Source organism: Leptonotus elevatus, chromosome 3 (assembly GCF_054856555.1).
Source record: "Leptonotus elevatus isolate MCC_2025b chromosome 3, RoL_Lele_1.0, whole genome shotgun sequence".
Lineage (NCBI taxonomy): Eukaryota > Metazoa > Chordata > Actinopteri > Syngnathiformes > Syngnathidae > Leptonotus > Leptonotus elevatus.
Window position 1 is genome coordinate 3,735,578 of NC_141241.1, and position 18,308 is coordinate 3,753,885.

Here is an 18,308-nt window from a genome sequence, read left to right on the forward strand (position 1 = left end):
TAAACCTGATCTTTTTTTATTTTTTGTAAAGCAAAACCGTAATTGCTGAAAGTCTGCAAATACTGAGAACTATCAAGTACCGAACTGTGGAAATATTTGCTTTTTTCCTGAAATTTCTCGGTGTGGCTTGAGCCCCTGGCCTCTAAGTTGTCATTCCCCCACCATGTAAGTACTTAACCAGTGACATAGTTGGACGACTGGTCAGCAATCACGTTGTTAATCGTTGTCCCATGGCTGAAGGTGGAACCTGGGTAGGCTTTCAACTGTCTTGGTGCAGTAAACTCTTGCTGGCTTTTTGTGCCAGCTAGTTAGGCACTCGAATCGCCCGCTAGCTGTCATCTACCTCCATCATGATGACATGATGACCCCAAACCATGCTATGGTTATCCTGCTCAAATCTTTGACTATTCCAAATCCACAAAAAAACTATACTAAGTGCAATTTCTGCAGAAATTGCGTGGGAATGCTGGAAGCTGAATGCTAATAGCTGAATGCTATGTTGAATGCTTATGAAGGAAATTGAAAGATACATGATGTGAAAATGAAAATGTTTTAATTGTAGTTAAATGACAAATGATTACAAAGAAAACTTGAACTGCAATCTGTCTAAAGTGGGATTTAAACATTTCGCTGGTTATGCTTAAATTTTGGCTAATGCTCATTGCTATCTTGGTTCACAATTTAACAGCTGTAAACAAGAATATACACTTACCATATACACTAACTTCCTCACCCCCCATTCATCAAACCTGCTCCTTTTTGTCTCGTCCCAGCCATATTGGAATCTGATTCAGTTGTAAAGCTCCTGGTGTCCACAATAATTATTTTGTCCTACATTTTTTCTCTATGCTACCTGCACAGCACACCATGTATATGTTTTGTGTGCATGCTCAACAGCGATTGGCTGACACGACACAATGTGCATCTTCCAGTTGAAATTTACTAGTTTTAGCGAATGTGCTATCCCCCAATCGCCTCGCCACAAATGCATCAATCATGCCACCCAACATGGATTTGAACCTATCTGCGCAAACTGCATTGACTTAAATATTTAATCATGTCATGAGGATATCTCAACTTGTGTTTGGTCTGACTGGTTGTTTGTTAGTTTGGTTGCTTCCTTGCTTGTTTGTTTAGCAGTAGCATATACTGCTATGGTTGTATTTAGACAAGAAATATCTTCTATTGAGATCTAGACTGAAGACAGATCCTCTAATGAAGCATCTATGAAGACAGCAATCTTATGTCTCTCTGTCGCATCTCAAGCAGAACGCCAAACTGTTTAGCATCGGAACATTCCGGATGATTGCTGTCTGGCTCATTGTAATTCAGCCTCCTCTACTTTTTTTCCCCACTGCGTTTCCACTGGAGTGCACATGGCGAAGGAGAAGCGGAGTAGCCCAAGGCCTCGCCAGCACTATTCCCCTGACTCCTCATTTAACAGCAGCAAAATGCTGCCAGGGAACTGCTACTTGTTTGTGTGTGTGTGTGTGTGTGTGTGTGTGTTAGCTTGTGTGTGGCGTTTTCAAGTGTGTTCATTTTGTAGTTTGTCGCTTTAGGGACTGTAAGAGATGAGCACTCGCTGCATGAGGCCATGCTGTGAACTTCATTCGCTTTAGCCTCCATGAGAGAGAGCAAGAGAGCAGAGAGCAAGGCAGATGATCACCTGGAGTGGGTAGTTGTGTAGTGAGTGTGCATCTGTGTGTGTGTGTTCATATACGGGTGGGCATCTGCTTGCTAACATGCTAAGCAGGTAGAATTGATGAGCGTGGCAAGCAGCACACTCATCAGTGCCTTACCGCTGAGATTGGGTGTGTGATAAATGCTTGCCTTCACACCCAGATGCTGATTTTTTTTATTATTTTTTGCAAGTTAGTACCTCACGATAATGGTGAGCCATCAGTTTTTTGTGTGTTTGTGTTTGTTTTGTGTTTAGTTTGGTTGGTTGTTTATAGGGCTGCCACTAATGATCATTTTAATAATAAATTCATCTGACGATCATTTTGTCGAGTAATCGGATAAGAAAAATTCATTTTTTTATTTCATCCCTTTATTAAAAAAAACGTGAAATTGTGAAGTGGTCTTTCAGTTAGTTACCTTTTGTCAAGTGCTTGGTTTGTTTGTTGTTGTCTTCTTTGAATGGTTGCCTGCTTGGTTTTGCAGCTGGTTGCTAGGTAGGTACACTCTAAAAACAGTTGGGTCAAAAGTAACCCAATTATGGATCACAATTGGACCATAAAGTGTTATGGGTCAATTTGACCCAACTTTGAGTCAAGAAATTGGTCTTTTATTGCAACAATTTTGACCCGTATTAGGGGTATTTTGAGCCAACTGTTTTTAAAATGTAGGTAGGTAGGTAGGTAGGTAGGTAGGCACAATACATAGATAGATGCAGGTAGGTAAGTAGGTAGGTAAGTCAGTCGGCTAGTTAGGTGTTAGTTTGTTCACATTAAACTTGCTGACCTGTTTCTCAAGGTCTGTGGATGAATAATACTTAGCTGTTGCACTTGTACGCATTCAGACATCTATCTGCATGTGGTGTGTGTCTCGGAAGGAATTTGTTGCTGATTCAAATGAGGATTGTGCTGCGGATGTCTGCTGACTACCAATGTAGTTTGTTCATTGGGTTTATACAATATTGTTATGGGCTGGGTTCTATTGTAAGAGTCCTCTTCTAAAATCACCAGGAAAATGCTGGTCTGGTTTTAACACTGATGGAGACGAGTGTGCTCGTGGGGCGGAGAATCAATGTTGAACTTTCTTCACTCTGTCCAATTAGCCTAATGACTTGTGGGGATTAGTAACTCACAAAATCACACAGCACGCACTCTCTCTGCTCATTCTACATGCATGCGTGACCTTTTGGAAATGAAACGGTAGTCACGCTGCATGCATATGGATTATGTTTTAGTATTTAGAAAGATTCAAAACAACTTGAAGGCTAAGTCAAGTAAAAGCCTGGATTGTGTCCACCTGCAGATTCAGTGCATGAGTCATGCTGGATTATAGTCACATTTACACCACGTAGGAGATTTACATGACACCGTTTTTAATCCCATTCCATTCTTATGTTCTACTATAAAATGGTAACAAGTGTTTATTATAAACCAATGGAAATACTGAAAAATGTATATCTAACTAAAGTGATCCAATCTGCTTGGTGGAAACAATGCTGGGTGGTTGGGTGTCAGTCCAGTTGGTCAGCTCTGGTTAGTTGGGTGGCAGTCCGGTTGGATGGTTGGTCAGCTATTTGGTTGGTTGGTTTGACTGAGGTTGGTTCATCAGTTCTCAGTCGGAATTGTTTTTTGGGTTTGTTAGATGATTGTTTAATAGACAGTGGGTCGGTTTTTAGTTTGTTGGTTTGTCTGTCTTGTTTAGTTGTTTGTTTGTTTGTTTGTTTGTTTGTTTGTTTGTTTGTAGGTTGTTATTTTATCTGGTAGTTGGTTGGCCAGTTGTTAGTGAAGTTGGTTGGTTGATTGGTTTGTTGTGCTACCTTGGTCAATTGTTAATTTGGTTGGTTGTCAGTTGTTTAAGCAGTTGGTTGGTCGGTTGGTCGGTCAGTTGTTGCACATTTTCAATAAAAACTTCGAAGATAAACTTACTAATAAACTATAGGGAGTTAGAGGACGTAGTCTATAAACTAAAGACATAGAGATGCAGAGTAACTCATCTTCTGCATGGAAAATATGAAAAAGGATGACCTTTACAGTGAGAGAGAGGGCGAATCAGAGTCTGTGTGTGAGAGAGATGTAAAGTTGTTATTGATCAGCCCCCTCGTCCTTGTTTTTATGTCCTTCATGATGGTGAGGTGCCCTCCTCTTAACTCATGCCTGTCTTGTTTCTTCGCTTTCATGCATGACCCTGTAATCTCGCAGCCCCACCTCACGTCCACGTTGCCATTGCCACTTTATGAATGCCATAAATCACTGCAACGCGACTCGCCACCTTTGTTGTCTTGTCTGTGTCTTGATGTCCTGGGAAGAAGTTACTTGTTTCTTACATCATCCTGTTGAGGTTGTTGGAGGTCATAAAACGGTACTTCTTCTCTACTGCTACCCCCCAAAAATTGTGACTTTCAATCAGATTTCTACACCTCTCCGCTGATGTTTTGTCCCCATTCTTCATGAGCAAACTGGCCAAGGTTTGAAGGGTGCTTTCTGCAGACTGCATGTTTCTGCACCTTCCACAGATGCTCAATTGGTTTTAGAGCAAGTTTCATAGAAAGCCACTTCACAATAGTCCGTAATTTTGCTCTTCACCATTCTTGGGTGCTTTTATCTGTGTTTCGGGTAATAACCCATGAACTGCGACTGAGAGGTAGCTTTCTGACAGAATATCTTGAGTCTTGAGATTTCATTGTACCCTGCATAGATTCAAGATACCTTGTGGTGCCAGATGTAGAAAAGCAGCCCCAGAACAAAACAGAGCCTTCTTCTTGTTTCGTGTTCTTTCCTTGGTATGCTTCATTTTTGCATCTGAGAGCACAGATCTGACGGGCCTTGACACAAAGTTCCAATTTTGTCTCTTCCGGAAGCTTTTGTGGCTTGCCAACATGCAGTTTTACAAATTCTAGTCTTGCTTACTTTGATTTATATTCATCAGTGTCGTCTCCCATGAAGTACGCTTTGGCTGAACCGACGAGGATGGTGCAATCTGACACTGATGTACCTTGACTTTTCCTTCACAGTTTGTTGTGTTGACACCACACCTAGAATGATACATGGTTGCCCCCCCCCTCCCCTGTTTATCTCATCCTCTGCAATTTGCTCCTTTTATTGCCATCAGAAACCGTTTCTATAGCAACCAGCGCATGGAATGGGAATTACTGTGGAAACCCTACTTTGAAGTTATGTGTTTGCTTCGTTAATGAATCCCTTGCTTTCACTAGTTTTTCTATTTGCCAAGCAATCCTCTTGGAATCACTGAACTCTACGGAACTATTCATGGAGCACTTTAAAAAAGAAGATAACAGTGAACACAATCATCAATAATAATAGCAGTTCCTCAACATAGCTGGAGACACGAGTTTCCACAAATGCATCAAAGCTTGATGATAATTTCGATGATGCTCTATAAAAAATAAAAAATAAAGGGGCAAGTGATATGTATTCATCTAGCCCTTAATCACAGAAGAGTCTCAGGGGGCTTCATTGACCCACAGATGACAAATATTAACAAAATACCCTGATTTAAACCCCCAAGAGGGCCAGGAAAAACTCAAAAAACCCAACTGAGAAAAAAAGGGGAAACCTTGAGAAGGGACCACGGATGGGTGATAATCCCCTTCCAGGATGACCACGCACCTGGTCACGGCATCCTGAGCATCTGACAGTTCCTCGCCAAGAAGGAGTAACCTCACTACTCACCCTTACTGGCTCTGTGTGACTTTTCCCACTTTCCCAAGCTCAAGGGGTTCAGCAAAGGGGACCCATTTTGAATCACATCAGAATGACCACGATGACGGCGCTGTGACGATGCCGGAAAATAATTCTTCACTGAGTGCATGAAGGTGTGGCAGAGAAGACTGTGAAAAGTGTGTTAGACTCCAAGGGGATTACTAATACTTTGAAGGAGAAAACTTGCTTGGGTTTAAAATATATATTTTTCGTGACACAAGTCTTGGAGCTTCTCAAGCACGCCACGTATATTTTTCCTGTCGGCATGCATAAATGAGCATGTTCTACTCAATATGTTATGCTGTGAGCTGATTCAAGACATCATACTCCTTATGGAATGCAGATTCTAGTTATTCATTTTCTGTTTCACTGTCGGGTTGACCTAGTAAGCTTTGGGAAACATTTGCTCTCAAGGGTGCGCTCTAGAACCTTAGTATACACACAAACCCTGCACACTTAGCAATGCATTGAATACATGCAGACTTTAACATCAACACTGAAGGGCACATCACATCTAAGAGATCCATTGTTGACTATCAGTCCTGTGTGCTGGCTGGAATTCCCTGCCAAGTCCTGGCTGACTTGCCAGCATCCTCATGTTGTGAGATGGCTTTTCCCCAGCCATTGCCACATTTCCTGTATTCTTTTAACCAATACACACACACACACACATCCGACTCTAAAGCCAGCCTCCAGCCTTGCTTGATCAACACACAAATACGCACACACAATCCACTGAGGCCAAGCCACATGAAGCAGCTAAAAAAAACATCCCAAACAAAATAGCCTTGGACACTTTAGAGCTCATACACTGTGAGAGCCAAGTATTTGTACAGTTTTTCTTTTATTCATCACCACAATGGTTTTGTAAAAAAAAAGTTGCGTGTGTCGTCGAGGGACGCCGTCATGCGCCGTCTGATAAAATCATAAACTTTTTGCAATTTACCTTTGTTCGTCGGTCTAGTATACGTGGGTCATAGTATAGTCGTGATTTGATCAAATCCGTAGATTCTTTAATAGTTTGGCAGCCTTAAACTTTTTGTGGGTCTACACATGGTAGATTTGACATGCTAATTTTATGAGGTTAAGTGAAACTTAATGTTGAAAAGTAAAATTGTTTCTTGTGCTGTCAAAGTTAGCGTTCACTCATTGATTAATAAAAAATAATAATAATAATCGTGTATTAACGCAGATTAATCTCACTATTAATTTTGAACACAGATTATTTTTTATCGTTACGTTAAAGATAGCACAGGTTGTGTTTGAGCAATAAACATAACTACATGCATTAAATTAAAGCATTTAATAAATGTTTGCGTATGACATTTGGAATATTTGTTCATGTCAAACTACTGGGGTGCTTTTTTTTTATTTTAAATTATGAAAGTAATTAACTGATTCGAAAAAGAGGAGGATGAGTGTGCAGTGGATAAAAAAATGTTGAAGACGTCCTCATAATATTAAATGTCGAAAGAATTAACACATAACAGGTGCTCTTCAAATTTGGCGGGCAAAATGTTTTTGATAAAAAGCCTTTTTTTTTTAATAAAGTGATCAATCGTGATGAATCAAAATTCTAAATTGTGATGAATCTGATTGAAAAAGTAATTGTTTCACAATTTAACATCATTTGTCTGTGTAGTTTAAGGGGCGTAAAACCTGGTAACACTTGGACAAAATCTGGAAGACCGATTTGCCTTTGGCCGCTTCTAATTAAAATGGCAAACTTTGTCTTTTCAGCATGAATTCTTGAGACTTTTTTGAGCATGCCCTCCCAGTTTCCTGTCGCTTGGTGAAACTAGCATTTTGGGCATCTTTTTAAAATTGAAATATTTGCATCTTTTACAGCAAGTCATCAAATTTTACACAGCATCTGGTCAAGTACGAGTTTGTCGATGAAGGAACCCTGGGAATGGGCAACGTTAGCCTAAAATGGTAGATACGAGCCAAAATGTCATGCTCACAAGGTCTTTTCAAGCATGGATTATTGAGATGATTGATTTTATGGGTCTGCTCATGATTGATGCATACATGTGAATTGAGTATCATCTTTAAGGTCAAGTCCTCAAACGTTGCCTTCATCTTACACCCCAAAATGTTGAAAGTCAAACTTTTTTGCATTTTTGCGTCGCAGCCTCACATAATGGTTTTACCCTCAGTGCGTTTTGTTCGTTTGTGACCCGACCCTCCAGAGGTTCCTCGGACTGGAAGGAAGCGGCCAATGTCGAGGTTTAAGCGAGGCGGAGGCAGAGCTTTGCCATGTGCAGTCCATCCACATTAGTTCTGATCACTGGCTGCCTCCAGGCTCCCTCGCTCTCGCTTGCTCGTTTGCTCTCTCTCTCCTCCCATCTTTGTTTACCGCGTAGATGTTGATTTATGTCGGCTGCACTTGGAAGAGTTGGGCAGCGTGGGCGAGACCCAGCAGCTGATGGGGGTGGTGTAGAAGGTGTGAAGGGTGGGCGGGGGACGTGAAACAAGGAAGGCCAGAGAGGTAATAGATTTGTATTGGGCGCTACTCATAAAAGAGCATTTGAATTTGATGTTTAATTTCATTTAAGTAGCCATTGAGGTCGTAATGTTTAAGAGTCCATAACAAGGTAGTTTTTTACTTGTCCATCCATCTTATAGTAAGTGCATGATGAGACATGCATTTGGCATTTCCTGGTTGCAACATGGAGAGCATCCGAGAAATGTGTCTGTATAATTTAAATGCTTATCTGCTGATTTATTTTTATTTTATTTTATTTTATTTTATTTTATTTTATTTTATTTTATTTTATTTATTTTTTAACAACACCCATTTTTTGTTGGATTTTTGGGGGGTTTAAAAAAACGTTTTTCTTAATACATTTATAACGGTCGTCATTTATAAGCGGATTTTTGCTATTCACGGCCTGGCGCATTGATCCACTGTATAAGTTTTACTTTTTTTTTATGTGGACGGGTTAATATTAAAAAATAATAACACTTATAATTAATTTGTGGTTTTGCTTAGCAATTTTGGTTTTTAATTTTGAAAACAAGATGAAAACATTATATTAGGTGTTTTAGATTAATTCTGTTATATTAATTTTTTATGTAAATATATAGTTAATCTTCAACATAAATTATGACTAATTAAATTGAAAATGAATATATTATTTCGTTTTTTTATCGGATTGCCTCATTTCAACTTCTTTTATTTAGCTTTTTTTTTTATTTCAGTTTTCATCAGGAATTATTTGATTTTAAAAATTGCCTAATGTAGATGCGCTCATTTTATGCTTTGTGTTTGTTTCGTATTCATTAAAGTTTTTCTTCTTCCTGCAGCGGGTCAGTTGAGCCAGTCGGCGCACTTCTCCCTGCAGCTGCCCTACACTGTGCTGGGCCTTGGACGCAGCGCCAACTTCCTGGACCACTTGGTCGTCGGCATCCCGCACCGGCCCGGAGAATCGGTGAGTGGAAGTTAGCCGTTCGCGGACGTGATAGTGTGTGGGCTGCGTTAAATAAACAATGGCGGAACGCAGCCTTGTGTAGTCTGCCTACTGAGACAAGCTCCAATCACTGCAACTCTCTTTTTTTTCAAAGGGGTTAGGGTTTAAAATTACCCAGTCGAGGTTTCGAGTTTGGGTTTTAAAATGGTGTTTGGGGTCTCATAGTAGGGTTTCAAGCCAAGGTTTGTTTATAGATACAGCTTCAAATACACAATAGGGTTTCAAAAGGGTTTTTTTTCCTCCTCATTCTCTTCTTCCTCCTGCTTGCATCCACTCGATGGCATCCCTGTGGGCCCCGAGTAAGTCTGCGCGCCTTTATTAAGCGAGGAAAGAGGGTGACAACAAAGCAGCTCATTTCTCCGCCGTCTGCGAGGCTAATCAACTCACGACAATGAAGAGGAGGAAGTGGAGAGCTGACGTGCGGCCATGTTGTGCTGATGAAGACTTTATTAGCGCCTCAATGATTTGCCAACAAGTATAAAGGCGCAGGAACGGGCGGGGGCGGTGTATTATACACCGGTGTGTGTTATGAGTGCGGGTTTTACGGTGCATTTGAGTACTCGCCAATACCGAGTGCCATCACTTTAAAATGTCATTATGTCTTGAAAATGTGATTAAAAATGAGTTTTCAATTCAAATCATAACATTTTTTTCAAACAAAATAACACTATGATGGTGAATCATATTCCACTTGCTCAAGAGGTACACGTGATGCTGTTGTTCACCTTAGCGTCCAGGCTTACATTGAGGTCCAGACTCCAGGCATACAGATAGCACACACACACACACACACACACACACACAAAAATGTGAAGAACACAAAGAAGAAGGTCGCGGCAAAGCTTGTTTTTCCCAGAGCAGTAAGATGTTATGCCTGTGAGTATCGTTATATTGTTTTTCTGTATAGCTTGCTGCATCGTTCATTATTTTACAGGTCTTGCGGGAAAATCAATGCAATTTGTGAACCCGTCTGTGTTAGCATAAAGCTAGTGCGCTTTCGCAAGGCAAAGCCTGGCTTGAAACCCAAACCCTGACTTCGAAATCTTAACTCTGTCTGAAATTATACTTTTAAACCTTACTTATAAACCAATAACCTTTGCTTTAAATCCGACATTGAAACCTTGAAACCCAAATTTGAAATTGTTGTTTCCTCCCTCATGATGCCACAATTTGATCATTGAATCTTTAGTTGTATTTTCCAACTCTATCAAAGGTAGCAAAATGCGATGAGCTTATTGATTGTTTTTTTTTTATTATTCTTCAATGCTTATAGCGGTATTATAATTTTTCCTATGCAATAGACGGTGTCTCAATACCATTATAGTTCATATTGCCATGGTCATATTACAACTGTATGGCCTGTATCACAATACATGGCAATAATAGAATAATATTTTCAACAATATCAAAGGTATCACGATACAGCACTATAATCAGTATTGCCACAATTTTCTACAACAGTATCAACTGTCACATACAATCAATCACAATACATTGCAATAATTCTATTATCATTATATTTTTCAACAATATCAATTGGTATCAGTATACAGTGCGATAATTGACAATAAAATGGTCTATTTCCTGTTCAAATATAACTATGGGTCCTTTAATCTTTTTCATGCTTTGTGTTCTTGTTGGTCAAAAAATTTGTGTGGTACGCATGCGTGGGCGTGTGTGTGTGTGTGTGTTCTTAATGACAGCTGTTTCAACTGGATGGTTTTTTTTACCCCAAGGCAGGATGGGAGAAAATATTGCCAACAGTGTTGAACATTTAGCTGCAGGCTAATCATCCTATTTCATTTGTATTTATTTTTCTGATTCTTGAGTGCTGACCCAGTGGAAATGTTCAACTTGTAGTAGAGCAGTATGATGATACGAGGAACAATTGACGTGTGTCCCCCTGCAGGAGTCCAGGAAGCAGGAATGGACAGCCATCATCCCCAATTCTCAGCTCATTGTCATCCCCTACCCGCACAATCAGCCCAGCAGGTACACGCACACGCACACGCACACACACACACACACACACCATGGGACACTCAGGGTGCTCGTTGCCATGGACACCATTGGCTTAGCGGCAGCACCTCATCTGCCGCCACTTAGCGACAGCACACTTAAGTTAGCGGCACAGATTTTCTGGTGTTGGGTAAACACACATACATACACATGGGCGCGCGCGCACACACACACACGCAGCATGTGATCCCGTGTGTGTGTGTGTGTGTGTGGTCTCACAATTGACGATACAGATGGCAGCACACAAGCGCACACAACATGGATGCCGCAAACTATACCTTAATGATCTTCCAGCAGCAGATGGTTTCTTGATGTCACAATATTTTCCAACGCTTCGGAGGATATCACGTTACGGCGTAATAAACAAGATCGGAATCATCGTTTTCAACGCTTTCATGTGTACCACAATACGGCAAATAATTAATGTCACTATTTTGCCAAGCTTTCGGTGGTATCATGATACAGCGATTGATATTATCGCAAATTTTTCCCAATTAAATCAGGAATATGACAATAGTGTTCTTATAAACAATGTCAATGTTTTTTACAACACAATCGGTTGTGTGTTTTTATCAATAATATAATACCTTAGTGGGGATTTATTACATTATTCATGTTTTTTTTTCATCATATTTTTTTCTCAAAACTGATCATGTAAAACAGACAATACAACATACAGTATACCGGTATGTTCATTTTCTAAAGTTCTATATTTTGTGTTTTGAGAATCTAAGACTGTTACATACATTTACAGCAAAGATGGAGGCGTTAAAATGTTGCTGTTAAATGTTGATTTCTAAGTGTATTTTAACACCGTCTCATTTAAATTATTTTGGAGTTATCTTGACAGAGTTGATTTATTTAGTGGTAAATCAACTCTGCAGAGTTCATCAAAATAGACTCCGCCCACTTGATTAAAACCGCTCTGCCACAAAGACTTTTTGGGATATGATATAATATGCACTGTAAAAATGGTATTACAATATCAGTCAGGATTTGTTATTATTACATTATTGGTGAAATTATTACATCTTTGATCGGGTTATATGCAAATCTGATGATATTTTCAGGAAATTATGACATTATAGGGTGCTACAAGGCCTCCAAACGTGATATCACATTGTGAAAGCGACGGTCGTTTTCATGTATACGTTGATATCTACTGTTGCTGTTTGATTGGCAAGTAACAATTGACTGACGTGAAGGTGCACACGCACACACATTCGTAAACAAGCTGATCATAGCCAGGCCTGCTACGGTGCTAGCATGACTTATTCAGTGTGTGTTGCAAAACGTTCAATCTTAGCGGTTTGTTGTTGTATATTTGGGGAACGTACGGTGGAAACCAAGGATGTTGGAGGCCCGTGTGGCTGCAGCGTGTGCCGGTAAATGATTGACAAGACAACTCAGTCAAGCCTTGCTGTCTCTACAGTCTCCGATGTCTCTTGTTTTAAAACACTGTAAAAAAATGGGGAGTGATATTTACTTGAAAAAACCCTAGTAAAGGTTGTACTCAGAAATTCTCAATAAATTCTACGAGGACTTCTAGAATTTCTGATGTTAAAAAACCTTACTAGATTTTTTTTGTTATAAGTAAATATCAATGCCAATTTTTTTCAGTGAATGCTCATTAAAATTAAATTACAGGCCCAACTGTTCTATATTTCTGTAACAAATTCATAAAATCAAGGTAAGCAAACTTGGGGGGTTTTCAGTTCCTATTATTCATTTTGGAAAAATTACTTCATAAACATGGGTCTCAGAAAGAATTAACTTGAATTAAGGATTAATTAATTCCAAAAAAAAACAATTTTGTTCAATGTAATTTATTGATTTTTAATATTTATGCCATTATGAGGTATGTGTGTAAACTTTAAGGACCAAAAAAGAATTAGTTTCATTTTGGTTTAAGGCCATAACATAATACAGTGTCCCCTCGTTTTCCGCTGGGGTTAGGTTCCAAAAAATACCCGCAATAAATGTAATCTGCGAAGTTGTTTGCTTTATGTTTTACATTTATCATAAATATTTTAAGGCTCTAAAACCCGTCTCCACACAATTTATACATTTTTCTCATCAAGGCATTTATATTTTCTCACATTTCTCTCATTTAAACATTCTCAATGTTCAAACCTTCATTAATGTTATAAAATAGGTACATTACTGTAAAAAATTAAAAAAAAATGCATGCAAAATTGCACTAAAAAAAATCTGCGGTATAGCGAGGGAACACTTATTTTGCCACCTTGCAGCAACTTTTAGACCCAAAATGGCAACATTAAAACGAGTCTAACCAATCAAAACGCCGACTTTTCTGTCTCTTTTCGTGTGCAGCTGGAGCGCCAAACTGTACCTGACACCCAGTAACAGCGTGCTGCTGACCGCCATTGCCCTCATCGGCGTGTGCGTCTTCATCCTCGTCATCATCGGCATCCTCCACTGGCAGGAGAAGGTCGGGCACACACACACACACACACACACACACACACTGACACCGAGCTAATATATCCCTCTGTAAAAAGCCGGAAAGACTCATTTATTGGCGTCTTCCGTCCTTTGAGGATGGCGGATCTGCTCTTTCATTAGTCACACAAATACGCCCTCCGGGGAGCCTCCGCCACCGTTTATTTTCTCAATTTTCCTGCTCACGCCGCGGCGGTCGCACTCGCACTCGCACATCACATATACACGAGAACGTGCAACTTTTTGGTTGTTTTTGTCCCGTTTTTTTTTTTCTTCCTTTCTTCGCGCCGCACAGCGTGAACGCCGACTGCTGAGCGCAGTTGTCGCTGGCATCCTTGCCCAGCCATCTGCTGTGTGTGCGTGCGTGCGTGCGCGCGCGTGTGTGTGTGACCCTGAGCTTTTTTGTGTTTTTATGGGCAGTCACCAAATTTCACCCACATACAGAGGCAAAATCTGATTCTTCACATTCTAATGTCATCCATCTGCTACTATACGTACAAAATCTCGAGGACACTTTTTTCTTAAAAGGAACTGGAGATAATTGCAAAATAGCCACTTTAACTACTAAATTGCAGCCTTTCAGTATCTTTTGGAACATTTTTTTTTTTAGGACTTTTGAATTTTATCTGCTCATTATAGACATTGCTAAAAAAAATTATAATGCTGGGTTTTCAAGCTCAGACCTTGCGGAGTTATTTTCATGTTTTATGGCAAGTGTTCAAACTCAAATCCTTCACAATTTAATGTCACTCTTCTGTCTCGTAGCTACAATTTGACAGCAGTTGAGGAAAATCTCTAATGGATCTCTGAAAAAGCTTAAAATGGACTCTTAACAGGGTTGCTTTCAAAATGAAATGGCTCACTTCCTGTCTTCTTTGGACGTACGTCCTTGAGGATTTTTGGTGGGTGTACTCGTGATCAACAGTGCTACAATATGTCATGTTGATAAATGAAACTGGCTTCGTTGGCTGGATTTTCAAGCAATTTGTCAAGCTATAACCTCATGGGAGAGTCAAGTGAAATTTCGTAGCCACGCTCCACCCACACGTAACTACAAAAACCCAGATTCTTTCCATTCTACTGAAAATGGCTAATATGGGCCATAAAATGGCTGCTTTGAACCAAAATGGCAGACTTTCTGTTTCTTTTAAGACATGACTTGTTGAGACTTATTTGTGGGTCTGCTCATGATAGACAATGCTATTACATTTAATGTTGCAAAGTGAAAATGGCGTTTGGGGGAAGAACGGACAAGTTTGGCTTTGAAGGACCCGAGACCAACTACACCCAAAAATGGTTGCTTTGGACCAAAATGGCAGATTTTCTGTTTCTCTTAAGACATGACTTGTTGAGACTTTTTTTGTGGGTCTACTTGTGATAGACAGTGCTATTACGTTTAATGTTGCTCAGTGAAACTGGCTTTGAAGGAGTGAAGGACAAGCTTTTTGAAGGACTGTAGACAAACTACACCCAAAAATGGTAGCTTTGGACCAAAATGGCAGACTTTCTGTTTCTTTTAAGGCATGACTTCTTGAGACTTTGTTCTCGGTCTACTCATGATAGACAATGCTATTCCATTTAAAGTTGTTTAGTGAAACTGGCTTTGGGCGAGGAACGCACAAGTTTGTCTTTGAAGGACACCGAGACAAATTACACCCAAAAACGGTTGCATTGAGACAAAATGGCAGACTTACTGTGTCTTCTCAGGCATGACTTCTTGAGACTTTTTTGTGAGTCTTCCCGTGATCAACAGTGCTGTAAAATGTAATGTTACTCAGTCAAACTGGCTTCAGGGGCTGTATTTTCCCCAAAACTGTTGTTTAGTAGTGCCTTTACTTAAGGTCAGCACCGAGAAGGCTGACTGGCATTTTGCATTTGGCTGTGTGGCATTTGCTCTCCTCACAACAAAGTCAGGTGGAGGACAGACGTGAAGATGAGCCCGTCGCTAACGGCCGTAGCGCGGCAAACATCCATATGGAGCAAAGCGGAGGAATATTTAAGGAGGCCAATCAATCACTCCAAAGGAAGCGTCTTCCCACCTGAGGCGCAGCGTCCGACTTAATTAATCCACATCAGAGACGACGGCGTCATTAAAAGCGTCGGACGGACACAAATCAATGCGCCGCTGCTTAATGATGATTCACGGGTCCCGGATGACGGATGCCGTCCCCCAGATGCCCGATTAGAGCGTCCGCGTCGATGGCGGAGTGCATTCATCGCCAAAGTAAAGAACGTCCCAGCTTTTCATCTTTACCGCAGAAAAAAAGAGAGAGAGAAAAACAAGAGGCAGGACCATCAGTCAATAGCTGGCAAGATGAATCAGCTATTGATTTGTGTGGAAAAAAACACAAGCGGACAGACTGACAAATTATGCCTCATCTTTCGGGTGGAAGGATTCAACACCGGAAATAATTTTGACATCTTATAAAAAAAAAAATAACTTTTTGTATGATGGGAGGATAAAGACTCAAGTTATTCTGGTCCACAAATACTTCTACAACGTTGCAATGTTTTCTTCGTTTTGCACACGGTAACTCTCAAATTGTGCCCTGGGCTCCCTCTAGTGGTACGCAAAAGAATCACTGAATTCAATGTTCAAACTCCGCGTGGAATGGAATCGAATCAAATGTATTGTTATTGCACGTCACAAGTACTGAGCTGCAAAATTCACTGAGCAGTTGCAATCCAGCCGAGAGACATAAAAAGAATGACCAGCAGAGGGAGACACAACCGGAAGCCTGACAGGTCGCCAAGCTATGCTCCTCCTGTAAGTATGCACGTTCACAGTATGTCTGCCATTTTGGTTTGAATCTGCTATTATCAGGACGTTTGCCATTTCCGGGGTTTTTTCAAAGATAACCCCAATCTTAACAATTTTGTTTGAACAGATGGGAAATGCTAAATTAGAATTTTCATGATTTTGTTTGTGACCACAAATATTGTGTTATTTTGGCCCCTTTGGCACCAAAAAAAGTGGTACAGGGCTGTTAGTTGTTGGTTCTTAAGAAAAACATGTTTAGTTGTGATAGATAAGGTGCATAAAAAACACAAGGACGAGAAGCTTTGTGCGAGCGTGCGTGCGATTTCAATAAGACGTCAGCTGTCACTTCAAAGAAAGTCGACGGCGCGGTGAGAAATTGCTGCTGTCGGCGAAAACCTTTTTGGCCGCGATGAATGTTCTTGGCTTGTCATGTGAAGGGGATGGGACGGGGGATGGGGGACGGCGAGTCAAGGGAGGAGGTTTGATCATTTCCTAACGTTGTCCTGTTGCCTTTGTGTCATCCTGATCCTTTTTTTTTTGTGTTTTGCAGAAAGCAGACGACCGGGAGAAGAGACAGGAAGCCCATCGCTTCCATTTTGATGCCATGTGACCAGCCAGTGTCCACCTCAACCGCCCCCCCCCCCCTCACCCATGTTACCTGCTGTTCCCCTTACCTGGCCCTGCACGTTACCTGACCTCCTTTTAGCCTGCCCAACCCTTCACCCGTTAACTTAATCTGCCCCATCTGACTTTCGCACCCACACACCTCAATCGTTTATCCATTTGAAAAAAAAAAAATTCTCTGGCTCATTTTCTTATCTGAAAACTATCCATGTTCTGAAATGACGTTTTTAATGCTGACTTTGCCAAGATGTTAATCTGTTTTGAAAAAAAAATGGCTGCTGTGGGAGCATGCACGGTGTTCCATTCCGTTTTTGGTTCCTGTTATCTGTGTCTTTAAGCCCGTTTGTCTTTTTGAGCTACTTGCGGGCCCGGCGCGACGGTTGGCCGTATTTTACATGGTTTGGGATTTGCACTTTCTTTCCTTTTTTTTATCTAACAATTACGCGTGTAATTTATTTGGTTTTGCAAACGCCGCAGCAACTTAATGTGAATAATAAAAGTTATTGACTGAGAGCTGAGGAGTTTGTGTGCTTTCTGCTTCAGCCTGAATACACGCTCTGGGCTGCAGTCTGGCCCCCACCCCTCCCCCCAAAGCTCTTTTCTTGAATTGATTGCAGTGAAATGAAACGGCTTTTTATTTTGCTGAGAAGAATCCCCCCTCATCCCCCCCCCCCCTGCTGCATAAAACATGCAGAGCAGGGACACGAGTGCAGGATTGTAAGCATTTTTGTACTCGCATCAACGCCATGCAGAAATGCCTGCGAGATGATCCATTTACGCATGGCAGAGCACAACCGGAAATCATCTCAGTTTCAACGTAATAGTGCCAAATTGAACAAACAAGTCAATCTTTAATTATCTCAATAGTTCTGCGAAAATGCGTCGGTGAGTGAGCAGTCCAGAATTTTGCCAGATTATGATGCGACAGTTTGGCTCATTTACATAATGACCGCCCCCATGCTAAATTTTTCTGACCATGTCACATTCGGCAGGGTGAGAGAACATCCAAAGACACTTTCAAGCGGGAAACCCCCGTGCACCCCATTTATCATGCCAAAAGGTAAGCAGAGCTGCAGTGAGTTTTATTGAATGCACAGATTAGCTTCAGCCGTCAGCGTTAGCTCCTGATTAGCGACACACGCTTGATTGCTCTGGGAATTTGTCAACACTGAAAATCTTTAATGTATGCCTCCTTTAAATAAGCCATCGCCCGATCACGGCGATCACAAACACGTGGTTAATTATGCAAAAACATGCGAAATTGACTGTACTGAAAACTGCACAATTTGTATAAAAAAATTAATATAAATATTGCTTTGTGTTTTTATGTAGTGATAAGTGCCTTATTAACTTTGATGTAGACAAAAGGAGATTTCATTAATGTACTAAAAATAAAAAGCAATATGTGTAATACTGTAGTTTATTTTAATATGATAGATTGTCATTTTAATTGATTTTTTAATATCATATGTTACCATTTGATTAGTGTACTTTCATTAGACAAAATTGCACGGTTTTATTTAACAAGTTAGTCTTTAAAATATAAAATGTTTAATTTTCTTTTGTTTGTTT

At 40.4% G+C, this 18,308-nt stretch overlaps 1 protein-coding gene across 1 annotated transcript in view; it reads left to right on the top strand.

Annotated features, from left to right (window-relative positions):
- The window catches only part of itfg1 (integrin alpha FG-GAP repeat containing 1), an 86,339-nt gene extending 69,090 nt beyond the window's left edge, over nucleotides 1-17,249 (top strand). The window contains exons 15-18 of the mRNA XM_086072213.1: nucleotides 8,706-8,830; nucleotides 10,779-10,861; nucleotides 13,223-13,340; nucleotides 16,663-17,249. Of these exons, the coding sequence (XP_085928339.1) occupies nucleotides 8,706-8,830; nucleotides 10,779-10,861; nucleotides 13,223-13,340; nucleotides 16,663-16,722 (386 nt within the window). The 3' untranslated portion in view covers nucleotides 16,723-17,249. The remainder of the gene's footprint in view (nucleotides 1-8,705; nucleotides 8,831-10,778; nucleotides 10,862-13,222; nucleotides 13,341-16,662) is intronic.
- The last annotated feature ends 1,059 nt before the right edge of the window (nucleotides 17,250-18,308 follow it).